The sequence below is a fragment of the Danio aesculapii genome, chromosome 19, assembly GCF_903798145.1.
Source record: "Danio aesculapii chromosome 19, fDanAes4.1, whole genome shotgun sequence".
Lineage (NCBI taxonomy): Eukaryota > Metazoa > Chordata > Actinopteri > Cypriniformes > Danionidae > Danio > Danio aesculapii.
This window is the reverse complement of record NC_079453.1, coordinates 51,188,075-51,215,067: the sequence shown is the minus strand read 5'-3', so window position 1 is coordinate 51,215,067 and position 26,993 is coordinate 51,188,075. Positions and strand designations below refer to the sequence as shown.

Genomic DNA, 26,993 nt, shown 5'->3' with positions numbered 1-26,993 from the left:
TACAGTTTGCAAACATGCTAAATACACTGTAGAGAATATCTGTGTTTTGTATTTATTTGCGGTGGTGGATCAGGGTGAGGCCAAGCTGGAGCGCTCCCTCTGATCCCCCGGGCTGTACAATTCCATATTGACCCAAAACAAACAAATAAGATTGGGAATGAAACTTCGGGAAATGAAACCAGCAGAACCTGGGAATAAAATAAATAAATAAATAAAAATATCGGTGGTGAACTGCGTTATGGGATGTTGATCTCTGCTCTGTCCACTTCTGATGCGGAAAATTCAACTCTACAGTTTAACAAAGAGACTTTTATTGACATTTTAGTGGCTTGAAATAATAATATAATCTATAATAAATTATATCTAGAGAAATAAGACAGTAGAAAAGAAAATGTGCTGAAAATCTTTCTGTAGCGTAATTGTAACGTGAAGAGGACAGATCCAAACGCAGGTTTATTACACAGAGATGGTCAGGCAAGCAACACAGGGGCAAACAGATGTAAACAGGGAATCCAGAGTCATGGTCAAATAACAGGCGAATGGTCAGTCCCGGCAGCAAACAACGTAAACAATAAACAAATAAAGCAAAGATCTGTGCACGGCAAGGAAAACGCATCGTAATGTTCGCCAAAACAGTCAAATAAGACTCAGTCAAGATGTGTGTGTGTGTGTGTGTGTGTGTGTGCGCTGTATTCCTGTAGTCCCTGTAATCAGTCCGTAACGATCCTCCGGCTGTGTGCATGTAATCAAACTGAAACAGGAACAGCTGTGTGCGAGGTGCATGACGGAACTTGTAGTCCATATATCGGTGGATTTGTAGTTCTTTAGGGAACTGTGTGTTTACTAACGATCTGCAGCTGTTAGATCGCTGACGATCATAACAGTGATATACAACACCAGTCCAAACAATATAGCACTGCAAACTATTGCACATGCAGAAAATACTCGTTTCAAGGTTAAAAGATGTTGGAAGAAAGATCAAGATCCCATAATGCAATTCAGAAGCAGAAATAAACAGAGGAAAATAAAAACATGAAGCACTAAATATGGAAAACTGCTCATTTACAGAGATTTCTGCTTGGAAATCAGTTTGTTGTCAAACACAGAGACTGGAACACACACGTCCACACACTGATGAACTCTGACATGATTTCATTTGTTTGCTTTTATTATAAAATTAAAGCCACTCCCAGATATAGAATCTTTCACACTCTGAAAATAATCATTTATACATAATAAAGATGTCAAAAACATGGCAATATTATAGAGGCTCTCAAACACACACACACACACCCATACACACACACATTCACGCATGATTGCATAAACACACACAAGCTAATACACTCACTCATACACGCACACACTGAGATTCCAGCACACATCCCATAATACACCCCAGATATGTGTTAAAACAAACACAACATTAGTGTGTAAACAAACAAAATGAGCAGAAATAAGATAAGGCTTGGACTGATATATTATATCTGAGAGAGCACTGTTCAAATGCAGCATCATGGATGATAAAAACAGAAATCTCCTGTGCATCAGGTGTGTTTCCTCCAGGTGTGTGTAAGTCATAAAACCCTCCGCAGGTGATGATCATGATTCAGATGATGTGGAAATAAGACACACTGGTGGCGAGAAACACTTCTATCTACTGTACACAGCTTTCCTCCGACTGACTGAGCCTTGGGTCACAGGCAGTGGGCGGGGTCAAGTTGGATGAAGGCGGGGTTAATGTGGAGAGGGGGCGGGGTTAAACAAATTCCAGCTCCCACTGTTGGCTGGGCTGCTCCTCGTTCTCCTCGCGGATGACTAAATGCTCTTTGTCGTATGTTTTACCACCTGGAAACAACAGCAACTCTTGATTATATAATGTAAGAGCATGCAGCTGTTAGTTCTATAGCAGGCATGTCCAAGCTAGGTCCTGGAGGGCTGGTGTCCTGCAAAGTTTAGTTCCAACCCCAATCAGACACACCTGGGCTAGCTAATCAAGCACTTACTAGGCTTTCTAGAAACATCCGTGCAGGTGTGTTGAGGCCAGTTGGAGCTAAAATCTGCAGGACACCGGCCCTCCAGGACCGAGTTTGGACACCCCTGTTCTATAGTGTTTCTATTTTCAGATTCACGCTTTATTTACATGTCTTTTACTACAGTAATGCCTTTAGAGTAGTTTTGAAAGGGAACCCATCTTACCAACCTCCCACATTTGAACAATTTTTAGTGCAAAAATAAATAAATAAATGAATGAATATACATTAGTATGTATGTATGTATGTATGTATGCATGTATGTATGTATGTATAGGTAATACTTTGAAAAACATAGATCAGTAAAACTTTACAGAAGTTAAGGTGTTCAAATAACACCCAGTCTACATGTGCTGGCCTTTTGTTGTTGTTATTCAAGCAGAAAATCTAGATTTAAATGTATTTTCATGTATGATTGTCAACTTTATCATATGTAAACGGGCTGAAAAGTTATTCTATTTATGTTGTTTGACCTGTAGTGATAAAACAGGCCTATAGTAGCTCAGGAAAGATCATTACAGATATTGTTTTGGTTTAAGGTCAACTCTGATGAAAGGTTTTGATGCCTTTCACATGTCGACAACTGTAAACATATCATCATTTGGGTGATCAGAAGTGCTTTAAATGACCTAAATCAAGAATAAGTACTTTAAATCAAGTCGTTTTAGCATGGTAAAGAAACATTTAAGCATATAGTAATTATAGGAAACTACAAGCCACAGTGGCTGCTGAGCAAAACAAGTATATATATATTTATATATATATATATATATATATATATATATATATATATATATATATATATATATATATATATATATATATATATATACATACAGTTGAAGTGAGAATTTTTCGCCCCCTTTTAATTTTTTTTTCTTTTTTAAATATTTCCCAAATGATGTTGAACAGATTCAGGAAATGTTCACAGTAAGTCTGATAATATTTTTTCTTCTGGAGAAAGTCTTATTTGTTTTATATTGGCTAGAATAAAAGCAGTTTTAAATTTTTTAAACATAATTTTAAGGTCAATATTATTAGCCCCTTTAAGCTACATTTGTTTTCAATAGTCAACAGAACAAACCATCATTATACAATAACTTGCCTAATTACCCTAACCTGCCTAGTTAACTTGATTACCCTAGTTAAGCCTTTAAATGTGACTTTAAGCTGTATAGAAGTGTCTTGAAGAATATCTAGTCTAATATTATTTACTGTCATCATGACAAAGAGAAAATAAATCAGTTATTAGAGATGAGTTATTAACACTATTATGATTAGAAATGTGCTGAAGAAATCTGCTCTCTGTTAAACAGAAATTGGGGGAAAATAAACAGGGGGCTAATAATTCTGACTTCAACTTTACATATATATTAGTTCTGGGCAAAGATTAATCAAATACAAAATAAAGCTTTGACATAATATATACAGTATGTGTGTACTCGGTATATTAATTATGTATATTTAAATACACACATGCATGTATGCATTTAAGAATATGTATATTTATATTCTGCCTTCAGCCTTGTTGTAAACTCAGCATCATGGGAGGTAGGGCATTCTCTTACTGTGCACCCACACTTTGGGTATGCTCTTCCCACAAACATTAGAAATGCTGGTTCCTTGGACTGTTTTAAGAAGCTACTATTTGTGTTATCTTTTTTACTCTCACTGTGTTTTTACTGTATTCTTTATTGTTTTATTGTGCTTTGTTGTTTTTTTTACTGTTTTGTAAGCACTTTGGGCCTTAGAAAAGCACGTTATGAATAAAATGTATTATTATCTTTAGATATAATAAATATGCACATGAAACAAGTTATATCTAAATGTAAATATCGATGCAAAAAAGAGTTGGTATAGTTTAGTTTTCATGTCTGTTTTTTATCCTATATAAATGAGCAAACTTCATCTGACCTTTGATGTCGAGCACCATCCCAGGGAAGGTGAGGCTGGCGATGGCTCCACTCATCTGAGCGCTCCATGTCTGCACTGGCACACGCGTCTCCGTCCACAACACTACCTTCGCTGCAGACTCCACATTACCCATAACCTGCAGACTCATGCTCCTCGCCAGCTGAACAGACACACACACACACACTCATGATAACACGCTACAGCAGGGGTCCAGATCCAAAAAATTTAGGATGAAAAGTTCCGGAAGATCATAAATTAAGCTAAAATTAAGACATTGATTACAAGGGCATGCGGAAATTCAGCAATTAACAGAGCTTTAATCCACGGCTGCGTCTGAAATCCAGAACATATGTGAGCAGAGCAGTGTGTCTGAATTCATAGCATTGTAAAAACATCATGTGAGAAGTACCAGGATGATCTACTACTTCCAGTGGGATTCTGAAGTGTGCATCTGATGGACGCTACACTATCACATAATGCACCGTGAGAGAATTCATGAATGGGAGTGAAGCGACACAACAGATAATTGGTGGGTCACATGATCATGATAATAGGTGGATGCAGAACATCAGAATTCCATTCATACTATATAGAGCACACCATTCTAATGGTCATGTAGGAGTCAAATTCAAATGTAGTGCATACTCCAGTAGTAGTTGATTTGGGACGCAGCCCATGTGTTATAAGCTGTGTTCTGTCATAAACACCTTGTTCTTGATGAGTCCGTCCTGATAGAACCAGATATCACTCATGCCCTCCACCTGCTCAGACACCAGCACTCGACCTGTTTTCATGTCTTCCACACCGCCCTGCACGGAGACACAGTGCCCCGTATGCTTATTCCTGATGCGAAACGGCCTCTGCTTCTGCAGGGGGCAAACACATGCATCATTAAATACATTAATGAAGAAAAACAGCAGATAAGAAGAGGTAATAAATGCATTATTAAAGACGTGAACAAACCAAGATATCAGGAGAGAACCTCTGATTAATGCAACATGTATAATTAGTCATGTGAAATCTGGGTCTTAAATAAACACTTATCTAAATCAGTAAAAATGCACAAAAATCCATACATTTGTATCCAAATCCATTTTGTTCATTAATTATAATAATAATAATAATTATTATTATTATTAAAATTATTATTATTACATTTAGATTAATATATTCTAAATATTGAACAATTGAATAATAATGTTTCATTTATTTATTTTGTTAATTTCATTTTTATAATAAAATGAATAAAACATTAATAAACATACAATTAAACGTACATTAAAATGACAGTTATTTGCATTTTTTCAGTTTTACTTTAAATTTTACTTAATTTATTTTTTATTAAGATTAAATTGAGAAGCACCGCTCACCACATAAATAAAACAAAATAAATAAATGATTGATTCATTGATAAATTAACGTTTATTTATGGCTAACGCTGAAATAAAATTCCTATTGTGTAGCAATTTAAAGGAAATAAAACAATAACAACAACAACAACAACAATATACAGTAGTTTCATTGTTGTGTAGTAATAACATTTATGGTAATAATAATTACTAAATATCTTAAAATATTATGTGATTTCATTTAATAATAATAATAATAATAATAATAATAATAATAAAAATAAATAAATAAATAACAACAATAATAATAATAAAAAAATAATAAATAAATAAATAAATAATAATAATAAATAAAAATAATAATAGTAATAACAATGCATATTGATTTAATTTAAAATGCAATTAAATACATTTCATTAACTTGCTCTGCTATTATTTATTTCATTATTATTATTAAATGCATTAGTGTGCACAGTTGCATGCCTAGTCTAAACAGGAGCTGTTGCAGAATGTTATATGTAGGCTCTGGATATAAAGACAGAATTAAACATGCGATATTTACCTGTCTGACGGGATACAGGGAGCCGATGCAGGACACGGAGCTGAATTTGAGCCAGTTTGTGATCTCGATGGGCTCCAGAAGGAACTGGCGCCCCCTGTAGTTACTGTGCTCACACAACACCCAGCTGAGGACAACCAAAGAAGATTATAATAATGAATTATAATAATTGTAATAAGTATTAGAAATATTGTCTGCTTTTAGTAATTGATTTAAATGTTAAATCCTTTATTGTGTGTTTTATTACTTGTATTTTTATTACTTTTATTATTTATATCTCAAATTTCATTTTTATCCCTGGTTAAAATGCTTTGCCAATACCAAAAATAAATAAAGAAGTCACGTGGTTATCATACAAACATAGGCCGATACACTAATATGAAGCTGTAAGCTGTTTTTCTGCAGTAGTTTAGCATTGTTATTTGACTAAAGACAGTAATAGTGTAAAAATAGTGTACATTTATAGTCTATACCACCTTCTCTAAGGTAAATTTCTACATTCAAGCTGAGTATAATTACAGGTTCAAGTGCAACCATAACAAATATTCTGTTATTAAACCATTTAGGTTACTACTGAGTCAAAATCAATATAGAACTCCTATTTACTGCAATGCAATCAGTGTTGGGGTAACTAGATATAAAAGAAACGAGTTACTATGATTAAAGGAATTATCCGCTGAAAAAAAACGAAGTAATGTATTACTGTTCACTTACAATGCCTTAATACTTTTCTTAAATACTAAAAATAAGTGTGTAAGTACGAGCTGTGTGACTGACCATCCGGTGTTGACCCTGACGGAGAGGAACTGAGTGTTGAAGCCCTCCTCCTGCATGCTGGAGATCTGTGTGTCGATAGAGACTTCACGGCCCTCGAAACACTCCAGACCGAAGAGAGAGACAGAGGGCACACAGAACGACTGACAGAAAAACACACACACACACACACACACAGTTAATGACGGCACACGCACACACACGCACACACACACACACTACAGGAGGATGAAGAAGCATAACAGGTGAACACTAGAGTGCCATCTCAGATCACATAATGTACACTTCTACACTCGACTGTGTAATGTATGAGTCTAGCTTCATCCTGAAATGGAACGCTGACAATTTATTTGTCCAATCAAGGTGAAGCTTTAAAACTTAATCATTAACATAACATAAAACATACAATCATAACCAGCCCCTCCCCTTCATTAATCAGTCCCTACCCTTCATAATCAGCCCCTCCCCTAAATTAATCAGTCCCTCCAGTTTATAATCAGCCCCTCCCCTTCATTAATCAGTCCCTACCCTTTATAATCAGCCCCTCCCCTTCATTCATCAGTCCCTACCCTTTATAATCAGCCCCTCCCCTTCATTAATCAGTCTTATCCTTCATAATCAGACCCTTTCCAAAATTAATCAGTCCCTACAGTTCATATTCAGCCCCTCCCCTCCATTAATGAGTCCCTACCCTTCATTGATCAGTCCATACCCTTTATAATCAGCCCCTCCCCTTCATTAATCAGTCCCTACTCTTCATAATCAGACCCTCCCCTTTATTATTCATCCCCTCCACTTCATTAATCAGCTCCTCCCATTCATTAATCAGAGCCTCCCATTCATTAATCAGCCCCTCCTCTTCATTAATCAGCTCCTCCCCTTCATAAGCCACTCCCCTTCATTAATCAGTCATTTTCCCTCACTGACAATTTACTCCTGTTCACTAATCAGTCCCTTCTCTTCATTAATCTGCTCCACCCCTTCATAACAACCCCATCCTCTTCATTAAACTGGTCCTCCTTTTATAATAAGCTCCTCCTCTCCATTAACCAGCTCCTCCTCTCCACAAACCAGCTCCTCTCCTTCATTATCAGATGCAGTAAATATGACTCAATCTGACACTGGGTAGAGTGTAGTGAATGACAGCTATGGTCTTTAAGTCTGCTAGCTGTAGTGTTCTAGTGTTAAAGCACATCATTTCTCCAGCACATTTATATTATTTCCAGAAACAGACAGTGAATATGAACCCACCACAGGAACAGCTCTAACAGAGCGGACTCTGCTGTCTGCTGGTAAACCCATGCTGCTCAGGTTAGGATAATCTCCTTCTGATAAAACATACATGCTCCCGCTGAACTTCTCTCCTCCGTACAGCACCCAGCTGAAATAAACACAGGTTTACAATCACAATTAGGGGTCAACATCATTGAAAAATAATGACATTGACAAAGTTTCTGCAATATATTGTATGATTTGAATTTAATTTCATTAGATGGTTGGACAGCTCTATTTGGAAAGAATTCATTAAATGTAGATAGCATGGGACACTTCAGCAAAGGAGGGAATCCTCCAGAAAACATTAAACAAATTACAAGCAAAGATAATGTTTTATACTGCAAGAATATAATGTCTTGATTTGACTCAATAGAAATGATCTGCTGTGCAGCAGTAATCATAAGCACACACAGTCTGAATGCATGCTCAATTGTAAACAGTGCGCTCACTAACCTTCCTCCGACCACCCTGCAGGACTTCACCATCAGACTCTCAGGTAAAGCGTCCTGGTTATGATGACAAACCCGACACGAGCCGAGGAAATCAGGCTCTGAGTACAGCAGCACCTGCAGGACACACATTATAAAGGAGAGTTAGCAGACATAAATATCTGACATATTAATATACAACTGAATACATCATCATTCACCCTTCTTTCATTCATTTTCTTTTCGGCTTAGTCCCTTTATTAATCAGGGGTCGCCACAGCGGAATGAACCGTCAACTATTCCCGCATGTGTTTTACGAAACGTTTCCAGCCACAACCCAGTACTGGGAAACACCCATACACACTCATTTACACACACACTTTTTTTGGATTGCTTTTGAAACGTGTTTGTTGGGTTTAGGGAAGTGGGTGGGAGGGTCAATCGATAAAATTGGTTGGGTTTAGGGAAGGGGAAGGGTCGGGTCAGCCAATCAGTTGCTCAGTCAGTCAGAAAGTCTGTCAAAAAGTGAGTCGACAGCGGCCTCTGCTGGGTTTACGGGAGAATATTAGGCGCGAATGGCACTTGTGAGGGAAATTTGAGACCTCAAAAAGCGTACACGGTGACCTCTGGCGGATTCACGAAAACAAAAACTGCAGAAAAACGTGTCGCCGGGACGTATTTCACGGTCTCCAGAAACGTCCGTGGAGGTACGTTTTCAGAATGAGCCTGGGTTGGTAAGTTTTGAAAAGGTACCACCCCAGTGACAGCTCGCGTACCTTTATTCCTGAGTGTATGCCACGAAGGATTAAGGCAGTTCTGAAGGTAAAAGGGAGTCCAACCCGATATTAGTACCTAATAAAGTGGCCACTGAGTGTATACACATACAATAAACACACATATATGATAAAACAAGCTTTTATTTTAGATGTGATTAATATTTGCCAAGCAATACTTTTTAATTTAATCTTTACTGTATTTTTACTCAAGCAAACGCAGTCTTGGTGAACAGAAGAGACTTCAGCTTAAGTTTTACCAACACACAAGTGTAGTCAAATGCTCACCTCATTTCTGAGGATGGGTCCATCACTGGGGGCCTGAAACACACAACCACTGCTGTATTATAAATTCAATTAAAATGAGAGAGTTTCTTTCTTAAAACAAGCTAAATAATCTGCCAATGCTGTAATTAATGTTATTTTTCCTTTTGACATCAGATTATTTTGCCTGTTTAATGTAAAACTCACTTAATGTTGACTCATTATTTCTGTAAACAAGACTAGATTTATTTCTTGCATAGAAAACGCTTCTTGATTTAAGACATTTTAGATATTTGGATTAGAAATGAGATTAAAACAAGCATTTTTTGCATTTTGCAAAGTTTTTTGTGTTCATAAATTGAATACACATCTTTGCATGAAAATGCAGCTAGTGTTGAGGTGTGTGTGTACCGTGAGGATGGGCTGCAGGGAGCAGATGCGGTTGTCTCCAGAGCCCCAGTCTCCACAGTTATTATAGAAGCCTTTCTCCAGCACATACTGGTTCCCTGAGAAGTCTACATGAGAGTACGCCACCCACCTGTAGAAGAGCGCATTCATCAGCACTGCACACTGATATACACACTACTGTACATTTAGGGCCGGGAAACACCAAACCATCACACTGTCAGCTAGCTACATGTGATAAATAAATGTTTTAGATGAAGCACAAATGAACAGCGACAGGAGTCTCAATAGACTGACAGAAGCATGAAGCACACACTCACACTGAAGCACACACGCACACCTGACCAGCACTGACAACACACACACTGCTGTTTTACATCTGTCACCAAGCTGACGCACAGCCGTCTATAGCTCCGCCCTCTACTCAAAGAGCAAAATCTCATTAGCATTTAAAGTGACAGTCACCAAAACACCGCCACAATTAGGATCAAAGCCTGAAAGGGTCAGTTTCAGAGAGTTAGAGGACATTACCTGTGTGCTATTCTCAGCTCAAACTCAAACACACACACTCTAGACACAGCAGAGACGCATTTTACATCTTGTCAAAAGGGGGTAGAATAGCTCATAATAGTATGGCATTTGTTTACATTTTGTCATGTACAATGAGCAATTTGGTCTTCTGGTTTCCCTTTGTTGATTGTGAAAACAGATACTGCCCCCTGCTGGAGAGTAAATACACACGCAGAACACACACTCTCGAATCAGTCGGCGGCTGTACATTAGCTTTGTTTATGTTGGCGAGTCTGCAGAACTAGCTTGTTGAGGGTTTGGTGTGTCCTGGGCCATACTCCACACTACAGCAGCAATGGTGTGTGAAACATACGCTCCGCTCAGCACTTGGATGGAGCGAGTGTTGATGCCGAAACCGAACAGCTCCACATCCGCCACCGCCTCCGACACATCAAACGTGCGCTCCTCGTCCTGCTCAGACTCCTGCTCCGGCATCGCATACAGCACCAGCTGCGGCTCTGAGAGATCCTACACACACACACACACACACACACGCACACGCACACACACATGTAAATGTGCAATAGATATATACTTTATTTATATATACATACATTTGACCCTGGTGCACAGTGCCAGTTGTATGTTGCAAGGGTATATTTGTAGAAATAGCCCAAAATAAATTTGAGTCAAAATTATTATAATTTTATGAAAAAATAAACACCATGTCCATGAAGATATTTAGTAAATTTACTACTGTAAACATTACAAATGACTAAATAAGATTTAATATGTGTATTGCTAAAAATGCAATTTGGAAATTTTGGCAGTTTTCTCTCAGATTGCAGATATTTGAATAGTTGCTGAACACTGTCCAGTCTTAACAAACATACATCAACAGACTGTGTATTTATTCAACTGGCAGATGATTTGAAATGTAGCCCCCTATGACTGCTGAACTGAGTGTGTTGTGCTGACTGTAGATGTTTCTTACCGACTGGATGACTCTGACGGAGCGCAGCTCAGAGTTGACTCCGCCCCACACCCGCCAATCATGATACTCCCCCTCCTCTAGCAGATACTGGTTACCACGGAAACCCTCCTTCTCATAGCCCACCCAACTGGAGGAACAGCGGACACACATATCAGAAACACACAGACACCAAATCCAGATTTATAAAGGGTGTGGACACACATTTACACGCACGCACGCACGCACGCACGCACACACGCACGCACACACGCGCACACACACACACGCTCCAAAACAGACACACACATAAGCTTCAGAAACACCCGCAAACACACACACACACTACAAAAACCGACACACACGCTTCAGATACACACACAAACACACCAACTCCAGAAAAAGCACATGCATGCAAACACACACATTCCTAAAATAGACACACACACACACTAGATTCAGAAAAGGTGTGCACACACACAAACCAGATCTATAAAGGGTGTGGGCACACATATATACACACACTTACACACACACACACACACAGACACACACATGCTCCAAAACAGACACACAAACCAGATCCAGAAAAAGTGTGGGCACCCAGAAGCTCCAGAAACACACACACACACACACACACACACACACACACACACACACACACACAAACACACTTTAGAAAAGGCACATGCATGCAAACACACACATGAACACATATGCACACACACACGCACTCCTAAAACAGGCACACACGCACACATACACAAACTCCAGAATCTGGTGTGTGCATCTGTTTTAGGAGTGTGTGTGTGTGTGTGTGTGTGTGTGTGCGTGTGCATGCAGGTGGTTTAAGCATGCAAACACACACACACACACACACACGCACACAGATGCACACACCAGATGCATAAATACACACACACACACACACACAAACTCCAAAAAAAGGCACCTGCATGCAAACACACACATGCGCACACACACATGCGCGCACACACACTCCTAAAACAGACGCACACAATAGATACAAAAATACACACACGCACGCACGGACGCATGCATGCACGCACATGCACACAAACTCCAGAAAAGGCACCTGCATGCAAACACACACGCAAGCACGCACGCACGCACGCACACACACACACACTCTCTCTCTCACCATCCTCCAGTGACTTTAAGGGATCCTGCGCTGAACATGAAGAGCGTCTGCTGTTTGTCCGCTCGTGACAGAAAGTCCCTCATGCTGCTGTAAATCTCTCGGCTTTTACCTGTGAAATAAGGCTTCTCGTACAGCACCAGCTGACACACACACACACACACATGTAAATCCAGTTTGTTTTTCTAAATAAACACCAGCTCAGTGTAACACAGTGATGAACACTCACTTTGGGCTCATACAGGTTTTCTACTCTGGGCTCCCCCTATGGAAACACATGAATAATGTCCAGTATGCAGATTAATAATCCTCATTAGTTCACTGATATGCAGTAATAATTGATAAAGAGATGCGTACTATTTTCAGCGGGTGCAGCGAGCCCACATACGGGTGTGTGACACCCCAGGCGGACGGGCTGGGGAATCCACCCACTTCCAGGACCCGCGGGACACCCTGGAAAAAGGGTTCAGCAAACACCAGCCACCTGCAGCACGACACACACACACACACACACACACACACACACACACACATGGTGAAACTTTAAAGCCACAATCCATGAGAATGCATGAGTATTTTCTAATTAAATAGTCAAAACAAATAAAAGCAGCACAAGAAATTCAGCTATTAATATTATTTATTACTATTAATATTTATTTATATTTATATTGTTATTAATATTTATTATTATTGCTAAAGTCATTATAATTATTCAGATTTTTTAAATATGCAAATAAATTTTAATGCAACAATAATAGTGATTATTATTATTAGATTATTGATAATTATTACTATTATTATTATTATATTAAGTTATCAGCAATTATTATTATTTAAATGTATTTAAATTATCAGCGAGTATTATAATACTTATTATTATTATTATTATTATTATTATTAAATTATCACTAAATGTTAATATTTCTGTGAAATGATCAGTTATTAATATTAGCATTATAAAATGATCAGTTATTGTTATTATTATTATGAATTTATGGGTGATTATTATTACTTAAATTATGAGTAATAATTATTATGAAGTTATGGGTAATTATTATTGTTTAAATGATCAGTAATTATTATCATCAAAAAGTATTATTAAAGTATGAGTAATTATTATTATCATCAAAATAACACAAATATTATTATTTAAATTATGAGTAATTATAGAATTATTAATAATTATGATTAAACTATATTAGTAATTATTATTATTAAATTAACACTAAACATTATTGCTTCTGTAAAACGATCAGTTATTATTATTATTATTTTGACCAAATTATCAGTAATTATTACATTAGTATTTATTTGATTATAAATGATATACATTATGCATTTATATTATTATAACTGTCTTTGAAATTTAAAATAACAAAATAAAACTACAATAATAAAATGACACTACATCATGCTCACAGGCATTTTAAGAAGAAATATAATAATAAAATAATAATTTTAATTAATAATTTTTTGCTTTGATACTTTCATAGACTACTGCTGTCAATCGATTAAAAAAAGTAACTAATTAATCACACTTCTTTTATTAAATCGTGATTAATCACATTTAAAAGCCTGAAACTTGTAATTTTGCCTATTCAAATGTAAAATTAATGTAAACGCAAGACAAAAACTATTTAAATTCCAAATATAATTGTTTATAAGAATTTTAGTTTAACTTATAACACAGATTTCATCATGTAAACAACACACCCACAATAAAACATCAAGATCCTGGCTGTCATATTTATGACAGAAATGAAAACACAGGCATGATAATGCCATTTGAGTTTCAAAACACTCAATGCCAATAAAGAAAAAATGATTTACAGGCATTACAGATATGGAAAATAGAAAATTATAATAAGAATAAAGTATTGAATACAAATGATTGTACTCATTGTAAAGTTGTTTTGCTGTGAGTTGAGAACATTAATTATAAAGTAGAAACTTAGCTTTAATTTAGCTTAGTCCTCCTTTACATTCAGCCAGTTGCTAAAACAGTCCAGTCTGTTGACATTATCGGGGGACTATGTGGACCTTTTCTTTTGAATGATGTGAGCTGAGAGTGCAACGCAATCTCATGGCAATTCCTAACTTTTTGATTTAATGTCTGCGGACAACGACGTTTAGGCAGGTTTAGGCAGGTTTGTTGCAAAGAAACGTGCACGCACACACAGACACAACACAAACACAGACACAGACACAGACACACACACACAACGCTCGCAGGGCAGCCAGAGCGACTCCCTTCAGATTCAACACGCATGATCGCGTTGCTTAAACTAAGCATTCTAAAGTATGGCTGTATTTCACAAGGATTCTGACACAACAACGCGAAGCAGACGCTTTACAAAAGTTGCGTTTAAACACATCAAACTTGCTGAAACATTGGAGGGCTCATCCTGAAAGGCAGAGGAATGCGCTGTCTTTGACAGCTCGTGACTTCATCTGGCACTTTCTGAGTACATTTACATGGGCACCAATACTCTGATTTTAATATGCTTAAGATAATACTCTTATAAAGAGTTTACCATGTAAGCAGCGATTTTTGATTACCTTAAAAAACCACCGAGTCTGAGGTTTTTCTTTCCGTTCGCCATGCGGTATCAAACTCCATTAAAACACAAGGCGAACGTTAAAAACGAAACACCCGAAATTAGATGGAACTCTCTTTATACTGAAACTTGCCTGAAAAGTGCTCCCTTGGTCTTTTCCATATTTCTTTGCATGTTAAACACACGTCGGCCACAACAGAAAAAAACTGCAACTGCGTTAATTTTAAGGCGTTAAATATTTCAAATGAATGGCATGTGTTAACGCACTATTTTTGACAGCACTATCATACATCATTTTACTCTGATCTGCATGTGCATGCTAATATTCGTCTGTAAATATGAGCATGTGCAGAAATAAACTCTTACAGTCCAGCATTGATGATGATGGAGTTTGCTTTGATGGGGAAGCCAAATATTCTGGCGTCGTCTGATGTGTCTCTGAATGTCACCTTCTTTCCTTCTGCATTTTCCTCAGGGAAGAGGCTGATTTCAGGAACGCTGTAATCCTGGAGCAGGAGCGAAAGCATTATGTTAATATGCAAATGAGCTCCTCAAATATTGCTGCAGTTCTGCTTTTAGACACAAGGTGGCGCAACACAACCGTTCATTTCAATGCAGCCAAACATCATTCACATCCATCTGTAAGAGCTAAAAGATTTAATGGAATGAACTTTAAATCTTATTTATTGACCTTATTCTTTTAGGTATGAGCTTTGAAAGCTTATTTGAAAGTTATTATTTCTATTTGTTTACATGTTGTCATAAACACACAGGTCTATTTGTAACTTTTATCTTATTATATTATTATTGTTATGTATTTCTCATGAACACAGTTGTTTATATTGAATATTTTCTGTTTGTTTATCTCTAAAAGCATGAGTTTGTGGTACCCGCACTGCTCGCCGGATGGAGCCGATGCTGAACTTCCTCTTCCTGTGTGGTTTGTTTTTCTGCTGCTCTTCTCCATCATTCACCATCTCTCCATAGCTGTTGATTGAAAGACATTCATATTATTTATTAAAGTACCCATTAATTGCATTTTATTAACATAATGCTGCTACACTGATGCGGGTATCCACAGCTGTATCCCCTCTAGACTTCACCTCTCTCCTCCATTCTGCAGGTCAGCCTCTTCTTCTTCTTCCGCTGGTCTGAAAGGGTCCGTCAGCTCCATCTCCCCCTCATCCAGAGCGATCTTCTCCCCTTTAAAATCTGGCTTCTCATAAAACACCCAACTGTGGAGGAGAAAACATCATGAGGAGCAGAATAAAGCTGAACACAACATCATTACAGAGGGCTGAACAATATATCGTTCGAGCATCGATATCATCAATCTGCAATACATCGCATGATTTCATTATTTATTAAGATTAAATGATAAAGATATTATTAAATATTAGTATTTTTTAATTATTTATATTTATATAAAGGGGCTAATAATATTGACCTTAAAATGGTGTTTAAAAAATTAAAAACTGCTTTTATTCTAGCCGAAATAAAGCAAATAAGACTTTCTCCAGAAGAAAAAATATTATCAGACATACTGTGAACATTTCCTGAATCTGTTCAACATCATTTGGGAAATATTTAATAAAGAATAAAAAAATATCAAAGGGGCTAATAATTCTGACTTCAACTTGTATGTAAATATATATATACATATATACACACACACACACATATATACACACACACACACATATATATATACACACACATATATAAACACACACACACAAACACACACATATACATATATAAACATATACATATATAAACATATACATATATAAACATATACATATACATACATATATATATATATATATATATATATATATATATATATACATATATATATATATATATATATATATATATATATATATATATATATATATATAACCTTTTTTTTGCTTATTATGCACATTAAAACTTTCTCAGTATCAATCAATATGTCATATCAGTCAACATGGTGATAATCCCAGTCAATATGGTGATAATACTGTATATCATAATAAAAGCATCAGAAATTTAATCGCAATCAGAATATTTGATCCAGCCTAACTCATTAACTGGACTTTTTTTTAAATGAAAAAATTATGTTAATACAGCAAAGATGGATCAAACAACCAAAAGTGATCACAATTGTATTTCTAATAACAATATAAGAATCCAAAAGACATCAATAACAGAAATCCTATTAGGGTGACTGAAGACTGGAGCAATGATGCTGAAAACTCTGCATTTTATCACAGTTTTAACTGGTATAATGAGCAAAAAATATATATAGTGTGTGTTCAGTCAGAAAAAGCGTGTGTGTGAGTGTGTGTGTGTATTTTACTGTGTGTTTCTGCTGTTAATGATATTAAATGATGTTGCTGCGAGGCAGGGAGAGTCTGCAGGTTAAGACGGATGAGGAATGTGATTTTCTTCACATTATTAACGCCACATTAATACTGAAGTTCTTGTGAATTTACAGCTTTGAGTCACTTCATGTTTTACGCTTCACTGAGATCCATCATATTAAAAACATGGACAGAATCACTGATGATTAGGCCCACAGGGAATCTGCGCACACAGAATTCCACAGATATTTAGCCCATCATTAATTCTGTTTATTTACTTGAGTAAATGTGTAAATCTATATTTATTCAGTTTTTAAATTAATTACAGTATTATTATTGACTAATATTTATATGATTTACTCACTATATAGTTTGTACAGTAATATTTTCTGATTTTAGTAGAGATATTATATGAGAGAATTGCTTTGTTTATCAAATAAATTGAATCTATTTGGATTTGCATTGTAAATATTAAATAAAAGTTAAAAAGAGATTATTGTTTATTTCAGATATAAAGGTTTTAGTTATGATACTCCCAAAATAATTCTGCAGAAATTCACAGATTTTTACCAAAATTCTCCGCAGAAATAGCTAAAAACGTCCACAGATTCCGTCTGGCCTTACTGATGATAGTTTCAAAAACAGAAGGAAATTGAAGTAAAAAATAACATTAAAGTCTGAATTATAAAGTCAAACATGACATGTGTACAGTAATAAAAAAACAAACCAAAACAAAAAAATAATAATATTAATAACATAATAACAACAACAACAACAATAATAATAATATTAATAATGTTATTGTTAAGGAATGATTACATAATTATATTAAAATTAACAGGAATAAAACTTGACAAATGTATAATAAAAGATAATAAATAATAATAATAATAATGGCAATAATATCAACAATAATAATAATAATAATAACAATAACAAAAATAACAACAACAACAATAACCATAATAAAAATAATAATAATAACGTAATAATTATTCCATGTTTTAATTTTAACAGGGATAAAATTTGTCATATGTATAATAAAAGATAATAAATAATAATAATAAATAATAAAAGTTTTTTCTGAGGAAACTTTTCGTTTCTCTGTGATGACACGGTTTATAAACAATTTATTGAATCTGTTTTATCTTTCTGCACTGTAGCTTTGTACGGTCCAATCTGAGTCTGTCAAATAAGAACAGGTCGAGTAGGCTTGTGAAAGTGGCAGGCAAGATCATCGGTTTTAACCAAGATGGTCCAATGGTAATTTACCATAATTATGTCTTAAAGAGAGCTCAGGGTATCTTATGCACCCCTCAGCTGCTGCCATCAGGACACTTCTTTACATTTCCTATATGCAGGACAAAGAGATTAAGAAATTCTTTTATAATGGTGAACTTTGGTAACATGTGCACGAAACTTCACCTGTGTTTTGGCACCTTGCTGCAATTTTAGTTTCCCTAAAGGGCACAATAAAGTTGAGTCCGAGTCTAAAAGCTTAATTATGTTAATACTATATAATTTCAATAAACTGAAGATGCTTTTTGATACTAACATGTGTGTTTGTGTGTGCACATCAGTGTGTGTGTTTGTGTGTGTGCATCGGTTGTGTTAAAGTAAGAGTGTGTGTGTGTCTGTATGTTCGCATGAGAGTGTGTGTGTGCGGGTCATCAGTGTGTGCGTGCGCATCAGTGTGTGGATCATTGTGTGTTCGTGTGTGTATCAGACTCAGACTCAACTTTATTGTGCTCTTTAGGGAAACTAAAATTGCAGCAAGGTGCCGTAACACAGGCGAAGTTCCATGTACACATTAATAAAATATTACCCCACAACATCCAATACATCATATTGAAGGTGCATCTCCCTCCCACCTGGACTCATTTAATGACCACCATTATAAAAGAATTTCTGACTCTATTCATCCTGCAAACAGAAACTCTAAAATGACGTCCTGATGGCAGCAGTTGAAACACAGAGTACACCGGGTGATCCGGGGTGCATAGGGTACCCTGAGCTCTCTTTAAAACACTTGTATGGTAAATTACTGTTGGACCAGTTTGGTTAAGCTACAATGCAGAAAGATAAAACAGATTCAATAAATTGTTTATAAAACAATGTGATCATAGAGATGCAAACCTGAAACCATCTCAGTTTCCCCCGAAAAAACTATCTTTGTTATACTTTTTTTATGGACAGCCTGAGTGTTGGGTTGAAGTGTCAACATATTGTCAATAACAACCCCTAAATATTTATGTGTGTCCACAATTTCAATGTCCAAGCCTTTAATATTTGATATGTGCATCAATGGGTGTGATTTTGTGTTAGCGTGTGCATCAGTGTGTGTGTGTGTTTATATTATTGTGTGTGTGCATCAGTGAGTGTTAGTGTTTGTGTGTCTTTATGTTATAGTGCGTGCGCATCAGTGTGTATAAGTCCACTCACCCTCCTCTAATAACTCGTATTGATATAGTGTCAGTAAACTCCCATGGCGTGGCGTCCACAACGTCTCCACGCACCTCGATCCGCTCGCCGCTGAATCCAGGCTTATTGTAGATGATTATCTGACAGAAAAACACAGCAAATATTTACCACAAAGCCCCACTGCTCAGTATCTGAGCTGATCTGGGGTCAGTCCTCCGGTGTTCATCCAGCTGCTTCTCAAACACTCTTACACACTGCAACAAACCGCTTCTATTACTCAGAGTCTGTGTCCTGTTTCACGTCCAAACATCTCAAAATTCTGAAATCGAGCAGCATTTTCTAGACGAGCACTAAATATTATGTTTTTTCAGAAATAATGAGTCAAAATTAAATGAGTTTCTAAATAAAACAAGCAAAATAATCTGACAATGGGGGAAGTGGAATGATCTAGTTTTCAGTTTGACACCAGATTATTCATTATTAGCCGCATTTCCACTGTCGGGCTAGTTGCTCGCAGCGCGTCATGCAAACACCGCCCCCAGAACGTCCCCCGAATCAAACGTCACACAACCCGTCACACAACCCGCCCACTTCAGCGGGAACAAAAAACTCAAATTATAACCACAAACACAACCTGGCATCACTACGAGAGCTGGAAGATGGAGAACACCGAAGCGATTGCTTTTTTACTGTTTGTGGTCTGTTGGTGTGAGGCCAGACAGCGATCCCTGGATAAGGACATTCGAGTTCGGCGGCATTTTGATGCCCAAATGTTCAGAAGAGCCCTGGTGTCCTCAACTGACCAGTACTGTCTGCTATCCATTTTTTCTTCTTCTTAGTGAGTTGATCAAGCGCGATAGCAAAACAAATGTAAGGGAAGAAAGCATCTTGTCTCCTCTTTACCTGACAGGAAAACTCTGCCTTTGTACGTATACCCGCTCCGAAGCCCCAGTTGGCCCTCCTTGGCCCAAGGTATTCGGCGGGCCGAAAAAGGCCAGACGCTGGCCCCAAGGAAGCCCCGCTTTGGCCCGATTACGCCCCGGAAGTGATAGTGGAAACGCGACTGGCCTTGGCTCGCCCTGGCTCGCTCGCTTTAGGCGCGATAGTGGAAACGCGGCTACTGTCTGAAAACAACACATTTTATTTACTATTACTTCTTGATTTAAGAATTTTTAAGACAAAATGTTCCTAAATACACATTCATTTATGGAGATAACTTGAGATATATTTTGTGTTCCCAATCAAGACTGTTTATCTGGAGGTTTATCTAGTGCTGTGTCCCAATTCACATACTATCCGTCCTAAATAATATTCAAAAATGAAATAAGTGTGTCCAAAACTGTATTATGTGGAAAAGAGTAAGCCAAAAGTACCTGGATGATCTAGTCTTTCTGGTAGAAATGTGTAGGAGAATCAGTACTCTAACTGCTAATATTACTCACAATACAATGAATTCAATTAGGACTACAAATTCAGGTAAAAGTGTAAACAAACTACAAACATGGCTGACATGTGAAACCAGCCGTCAAGTAAAAAGGCTCCAGTAAAATGTTTGAAGGATTATTAATGAATAATTAGCCAACTGGAAATTATTTACCTCATGTCTCCTGTGTTATATTTGATCTGCAACAACAAGCTGAACTTCTATAAACGCGTGTGAGATCATTAACATCTGAATGTAGAGTTATCTAAACACCTGAGGAGATTTCTCTGCATGACAGACTGGTGAATGTTAGATTATCCTGCTGCTGCTGCTGAATCTAATATTATAGATAATTAAATAGGATGGAAATGTGGATGATGTGTCAAGATGATTGACAGGTGCCGTAACTAAGCAGCAGAATGGTATGTAAATGAGAAGTAGCTTATCCCAAAGCTTGCGCACTCTTCTGTCACACCCTCAAAAGCATGTAGTTTTTAAAGCCATCAGATCATCTGAGGAGAATCTCATCTCTTCATAATCTGTGTCTGTTCAAACATGTGCCCCTGGAAGGCATTTTTAGGATATTCATTTATTAGGGATAATAAAGCTCGAGTGGATTTTCTCACCTTTCCCGGTCGAGGATTCAGCTTGCCGTGCTCCTTCTCTTTCGTCAGCTAAAGAAAGAAAAGAAACACTTAGATAAATATATATATATATATATATATATATATATATATATAGAAGTCAACACAAGAGCGACTCACAGTATATCTTAAGACAACATTATAATTGTTTACATGATTCAGAGCATGTTTGCACTACTGGATCAGTGAAATAAAACACGATTATGACAAGAGGAGAAAGTAGCCTACAGACATATGTACACAAAAGCCTTATATGTACACGTATGTACACGAAAGCCTTCATGAAAATATGATATAATAATAATAATAATAATAATAATAATAATAATAATAATAATAATAATAATAATTTTTTCTAATGTTGGGGTCTGCTGTAAACACGTGCTGCTGATAATCAATATATCTAGAGAATAATGATCATGCATGATATTATGATGAGCTCTTCAAAATACAGAGAAGAACTATTTATTAATCCAACTTCAAGAGTGCCTTTAAAGGTCCCATGAAATTAAAATCAAGTTGTTTAGATGTTAGCATCAGTATTGTTAGTTTTTAGGATATTTACATGTTAGTGTGCAGCGAAACAGTGACAAAATTCACATTTAGACAATATAAACCTGATATAAACATGTAAAGCTTGTAGTTAGTCTCTTCTGCCTAAATAGATCAATAATTTATTTAAGTCACCTCATAATTCAGTTTCTCATTAAATCTTCTGACCAATCACATGCTCTCTAGTGTCTGACATGCCCCGCCCCCTTCAAGACACATTTCATTTGATGCGCTTGAGCTAAATAAATAAATACTTTCAAAAATAAACAAATAAATTCCTCCTGCAACTGTAAACAGATGCAAGCCATGTCCCGCTTCCCAGTTATTCTCATTGGTCCACTGTTTTGGAACTGATATTGATGATTGGTGTTGCATTCAAAAATTCTTTAATCTTGAAACAAAAACACTGTAGTACACATTATTTTTACTACAGTAAACTGTGATGTAGTGTAATATACTTTATAGTTGGTAGAAACTACAGTATTGGGTCATTTGTTTATATTACTGTAGTTGTTGTGTTCCCAAATCACCATGACAGATTAATTACTATGAATGCTGTGTTACCATAGCAACTGTAGAATCACCACAAGAGATAAATTACTATAGACAGTGTTACCATAGCAACTGTAGGATCACCACGACAGATTAATTACTATAGATATTGTGTTACCATAGCAACTGTAGAATCACCAAAACAGATCAACTACTATAGTTGTTGTGTTACCATAGCAACTGTAGAATCACCACAAGAGATAAATTACTTACTATAGTTGTTGTGTTACCATAGCAACTGTAAAATCACCATGACAGATTAATTACTATAAATGTTGTATTACCATAGCAACTGTAGAATCACCACAACAAATTAATTACTATAGATGCTGTGTTACCATAGCAACTGTAGAATCACCATGACAGATTAATTACTATAGATGCTGTGTTCCCATAGCAACTGTAGAATCACCACGACAGATTAATTACTATCGATGCTGTTACCATAGCAACTGTAGAATCACCATGACAGATTAATTACTATAGATGCTGTGTTACCATAGCAACTGTAGAATCTCCACAACAGATTAATTACATTCGCTACTGTGTTACTATAGCAACTGTAGAATCACCACAATAGATTACTTATTACAGATATTGTGTTACCAAAGCAACTGTAGAATCACCACAAAAGATTAATTCAATTCTTTACTATGGTCTGTTTCAAAAGCACTACAGTGTTTATTTCCTGTACATTACTGTAGTATTTTTCCATACAGTCTGTATCTGTCACTAATCTGTCCTACTCTGACTATTCAGAGAAATATTGTTCAACAACACAGGTTTTATTTGTTTACATTAGCTAATTAAACTACAGTAAACTTATGATGAAAATACAACTATTATATATAGTTTTAATAGTTTTATAAATTGAGTTAATAACTAATATAATTCAGCTGTATTTTATCAAACATTAACATCAAAACTGAAAATAAAGTGCAATGATTTCTCACTGCTGATATGATGCATTATCTAACATACTCAATTATCAATATGAGCTACAGTACTAATATTACTAATAAGTGTTATCTATTGAATTTAATATAGATTTTTATTATAATTCATTATTTTACATTTTGTCTTTATAAAGCAATACACATATTTTTGGGGTTATTATACCTGTTAAAATAACCTTTGTTGCAACTTCCATCATATTTCTGATAATTATACATCTATATTGAAGCAGATTTTAAGCTAAGCTTTTGAAAAATAAATCAAGAGGTCATGAGCTTTCTGGCATGTAAGAATGTGAAGTTTCCACATTTCATAGAAACAATAGTATGTTGAAAATCCTGCATATCTCAGCATGTAGGAGGTGATGAAATGATCTTTTCTGCACAGACTGACACGGCTTGGCTTTGCATTGAGGCACAGCGAGTTGAAGAGTGACGACTTTACACAAGAGTCAAGTCAAATTCCTCTGTTTGCATAAGGGGATGCTCTTGATCAGAAGGCAAATACTGGCGTTACATAATGCAGATAGAGCTATAAAGCAAACTATATAAACACACAGTTAACATACATCCTGCATAAAGGCAGAGCATTACTGATGTGCACAGTGAAAATAAACAGTTGCATCTGTGTGCTGCAAAAAAGGCTTTCCTTACCGTCTTGTTTCTAGTCCAAACATCTAAAACTAGACAAGCAAAATAATATTTTCAGAAATAATGAGTCAAAATGAAGAGACTTTTCAATTAAAACAAGCAAAATTAATCTGCCAATATTTATTAAATATGGAAAACTGCTCATTTAGAGATATTTTTACAGCCTGTGGTGAGTTGACATGCATGAAGAATGACAGTGGGATAATTGTTTTCCCAATGTCAGTTCCAGCTGGCACATAAACAGAATCCACTGCTACCTTAAAGAGCAGGGTGTGTCTGTGCAGGACTCGACACATAGACAGTCTAAGCAAATTATCAACGTTAATCAGAGACGACGAAGATAATAAACAGCGTCACATTCCATCAGCCTCTCCCTCACGACCTGTTTCACTCATCACAGACCTGCTCCATTATAAAACACTTCTGTTCATTTGATAAAAAAGCAAGCTGTTTTTGAATGCAACACTGTCTTAAATAATAAACTCTTAGAATGCATTAAAAGGGAATAAATAAAAATTAAACTGAAATTTTAATTTAGGGACAGTTCACCCAAAACTGAACTTGAAGAATTTGACTAGCAAACTCTTTAGGATAGTGGAGAGAAGCAGCATTAAAGAGATAGTTCACCCTAAAATGATGATTCTTCAATCATTTACTCACTAGTTTCAAACCTTTTTGAGTTAGTTTATTCTGCTGAACACAAAGGAAGATAATTTGAAGAATGATATAACCGGTAACCTCTGATTTCCAATGTTTTTCCTACTATGTAAGTCAATGGTTACCGGCTTTCAGCTTTATTCAAGGTATCTTAATTAAAGATAGGCTGTGATGTGGTGGTGCAGTGGGTAGCGCTGTCACCTTACAGCAAGAAGATCACTAGTTCGAGCCTTGGCTGGGTCAGTTGGTGTTACTGTGGAGTTTGCATGTGGGAGAACGGTTTCCTCCGGGTGCTCCGGTTTTCCCCACAATCCAAATACATGCAGTACGGGTGAATTGGGTAAACTAAATTGTCCGTAGTGTATGGGTGTTTCCCAGTGATGAGTTGCAGCTGGAAGGACTTTCGCTGCATAAAACATTTGCTGGATAAGTTGGCGGTTCGTTCCCCTGTGGCGACCCCGGGTTAATGGAGGAATGAAAGAATATATAAAGATACTCATAAATGTTTTGAACCACTTGAAGGAGATTAAATAGTGAGTACATTTATATTTCTGGACACTTTACTAAAAAACATCCGTCATGTACGGTTTCTACAGGTTTATTTGCATGCTCCAAGTCATCATCTTCATTTTACTCCTGTCTGAGGGAGATTTACAGCACCACATAATGAGTAGAATGATTATCTTAAAGCAAGAAGGTCACTGGCTCGAGTCTCAGCTGGGTCAGGCATTTGTGTGGAGTTTGCATGTTCTCCCCATGTTGGCGGAGAACTGAACAAGCTAAATTGGCCATAGTGTATGTGTGTGAATGCAAGTGTGTATGGATGATTCACAGTGTTGGGTTGTGGCTGGAAGGGCATCCGCTGCGTAAAACGTGCTGGATTAGTTGGCGGTTCATTCCACTGTGGCGATCCCTGATTAATAAAGGGACTAAGCCGAAAAGAACATGAATGAATGATAAATAAACTACATTTACTTCAGTTTCAGTAGATTCATGTGTATGCGCATGTTTTTTTTAGACGCACACACAAAAACATTGCATAGGGAGAGCTCTGGCTCAGAGTGGATGTAATTTAAAACTGCATTTTTTAATAACACCAAAATGAGCATTGGTGAAACTACATGCAATTAAGAGTAATTATAGTTTCAGTCAATGCTCATTTTGGTGTTATTAAACGATAGTAAATTTGCTTCATGAATATCACTGAAACCTGTTATTATATTCGATGCTTTTTATTTAAAGACACCATTGCAGAACTGGAAGACAGATGCACACGTGTCATTAAGGGAGAAATCTAAATGCCAAAGATATTATTCTTTGCATATATTTGTATATTGAATTTTAATCGAAAGCTGAATGAGGATTAAACAGTGATAAGCGGACATCATTAAAGTCTGTCAACATGGAGCAGGAGAACGACAGAGCTGCTGTGTTCATTTTATAGAGGATATATGAGAACACTGTCACTGCGCTGTGGTGGAATAATTATCTGCCAATGGGCTAAGAAAAATAATCTTGCTTGTCGTTTTGACATAAGATTATTTCACTTACCCCATTGGCTGATTATTTTGCTTGGTTCAAGTGAAAAAACACTTCATTTTGACTTAATATTTCAGTAAAAAAGACCATTATTTGCTTGTAATGCTTCTTGATTTAAGAATTTCTAAATATTTGGACTATAACCAAGACAAAAACTCTAAGACAGAACAATATTGTGCAATATATATTGTGCAAAAGAGGTATTTAAAGTTAAGAGAACATCTAGTGCAGCATGATTTGTGTGGCATATTCACAGGTAAACACTGTTTTCCTTATTGAGTC

At 36.4% G+C, this 26,993-nt stretch overlaps 1 protein-coding gene across 1 annotated transcript in view; it reads right to left on the bottom strand.

Moving 5' to 3' along the window:
* Positions 1-1,147: 1,147 nt before the first annotated feature.
* LOC130246331 (beta/gamma crystallin domain-containing protein 2-like) overlaps positions 1,148-26,993 on the bottom strand; it is a 33,124-nt gene continuing 7,278 nt past the window's right edge. The window contains exons 4-22 of the mRNA XM_056479209.1: positions 21,790-21,837; positions 19,762-19,880; positions 16,075-16,206; positions 15,862-15,958; positions 15,338-15,477; positions 12,771-12,897; positions 12,643-12,678; positions 12,417-12,556; positions 11,279-11,405; positions 10,658-10,812; positions 9,781-9,907; positions 9,394-9,426; positions 8,358-8,470; positions 7,881-8,010; positions 6,633-6,772; positions 5,859-5,982; positions 4,655-4,813; positions 3,948-4,107; positions 1,148-1,848 (exon numbers count right to left, since the gene is read on the bottom strand). Of these exons, the coding sequence (XP_056335184.1) occupies positions 1,760-1,848; positions 3,948-4,107; positions 4,655-4,813; positions 5,859-5,982; positions 6,633-6,772; positions 7,881-8,010; positions 8,358-8,470; positions 9,394-9,426; positions 9,781-9,907; positions 10,658-10,812; positions 11,279-11,405; positions 12,417-12,556; positions 12,643-12,678; positions 12,771-12,897; positions 15,338-15,477; positions 15,862-15,958; positions 16,075-16,206; positions 19,762-19,880; positions 21,790-21,837 (2,196 nt within the window). The 3' untranslated portion in view covers positions 1,148-1,759. The remainder of the gene's footprint in view (positions 1,849-3,947; positions 4,108-4,654; positions 4,814-5,858; positions 5,983-6,632; positions 6,773-7,880; positions 8,011-8,357; positions 8,471-9,393; positions 9,427-9,780; positions 9,908-10,657; positions 10,813-11,278; positions 11,406-12,416; positions 12,557-12,642; positions 12,679-12,770; positions 12,898-15,337; positions 15,478-15,861; positions 15,959-16,074; positions 16,207-19,761; positions 19,881-21,789; positions 21,838-26,993) is intronic.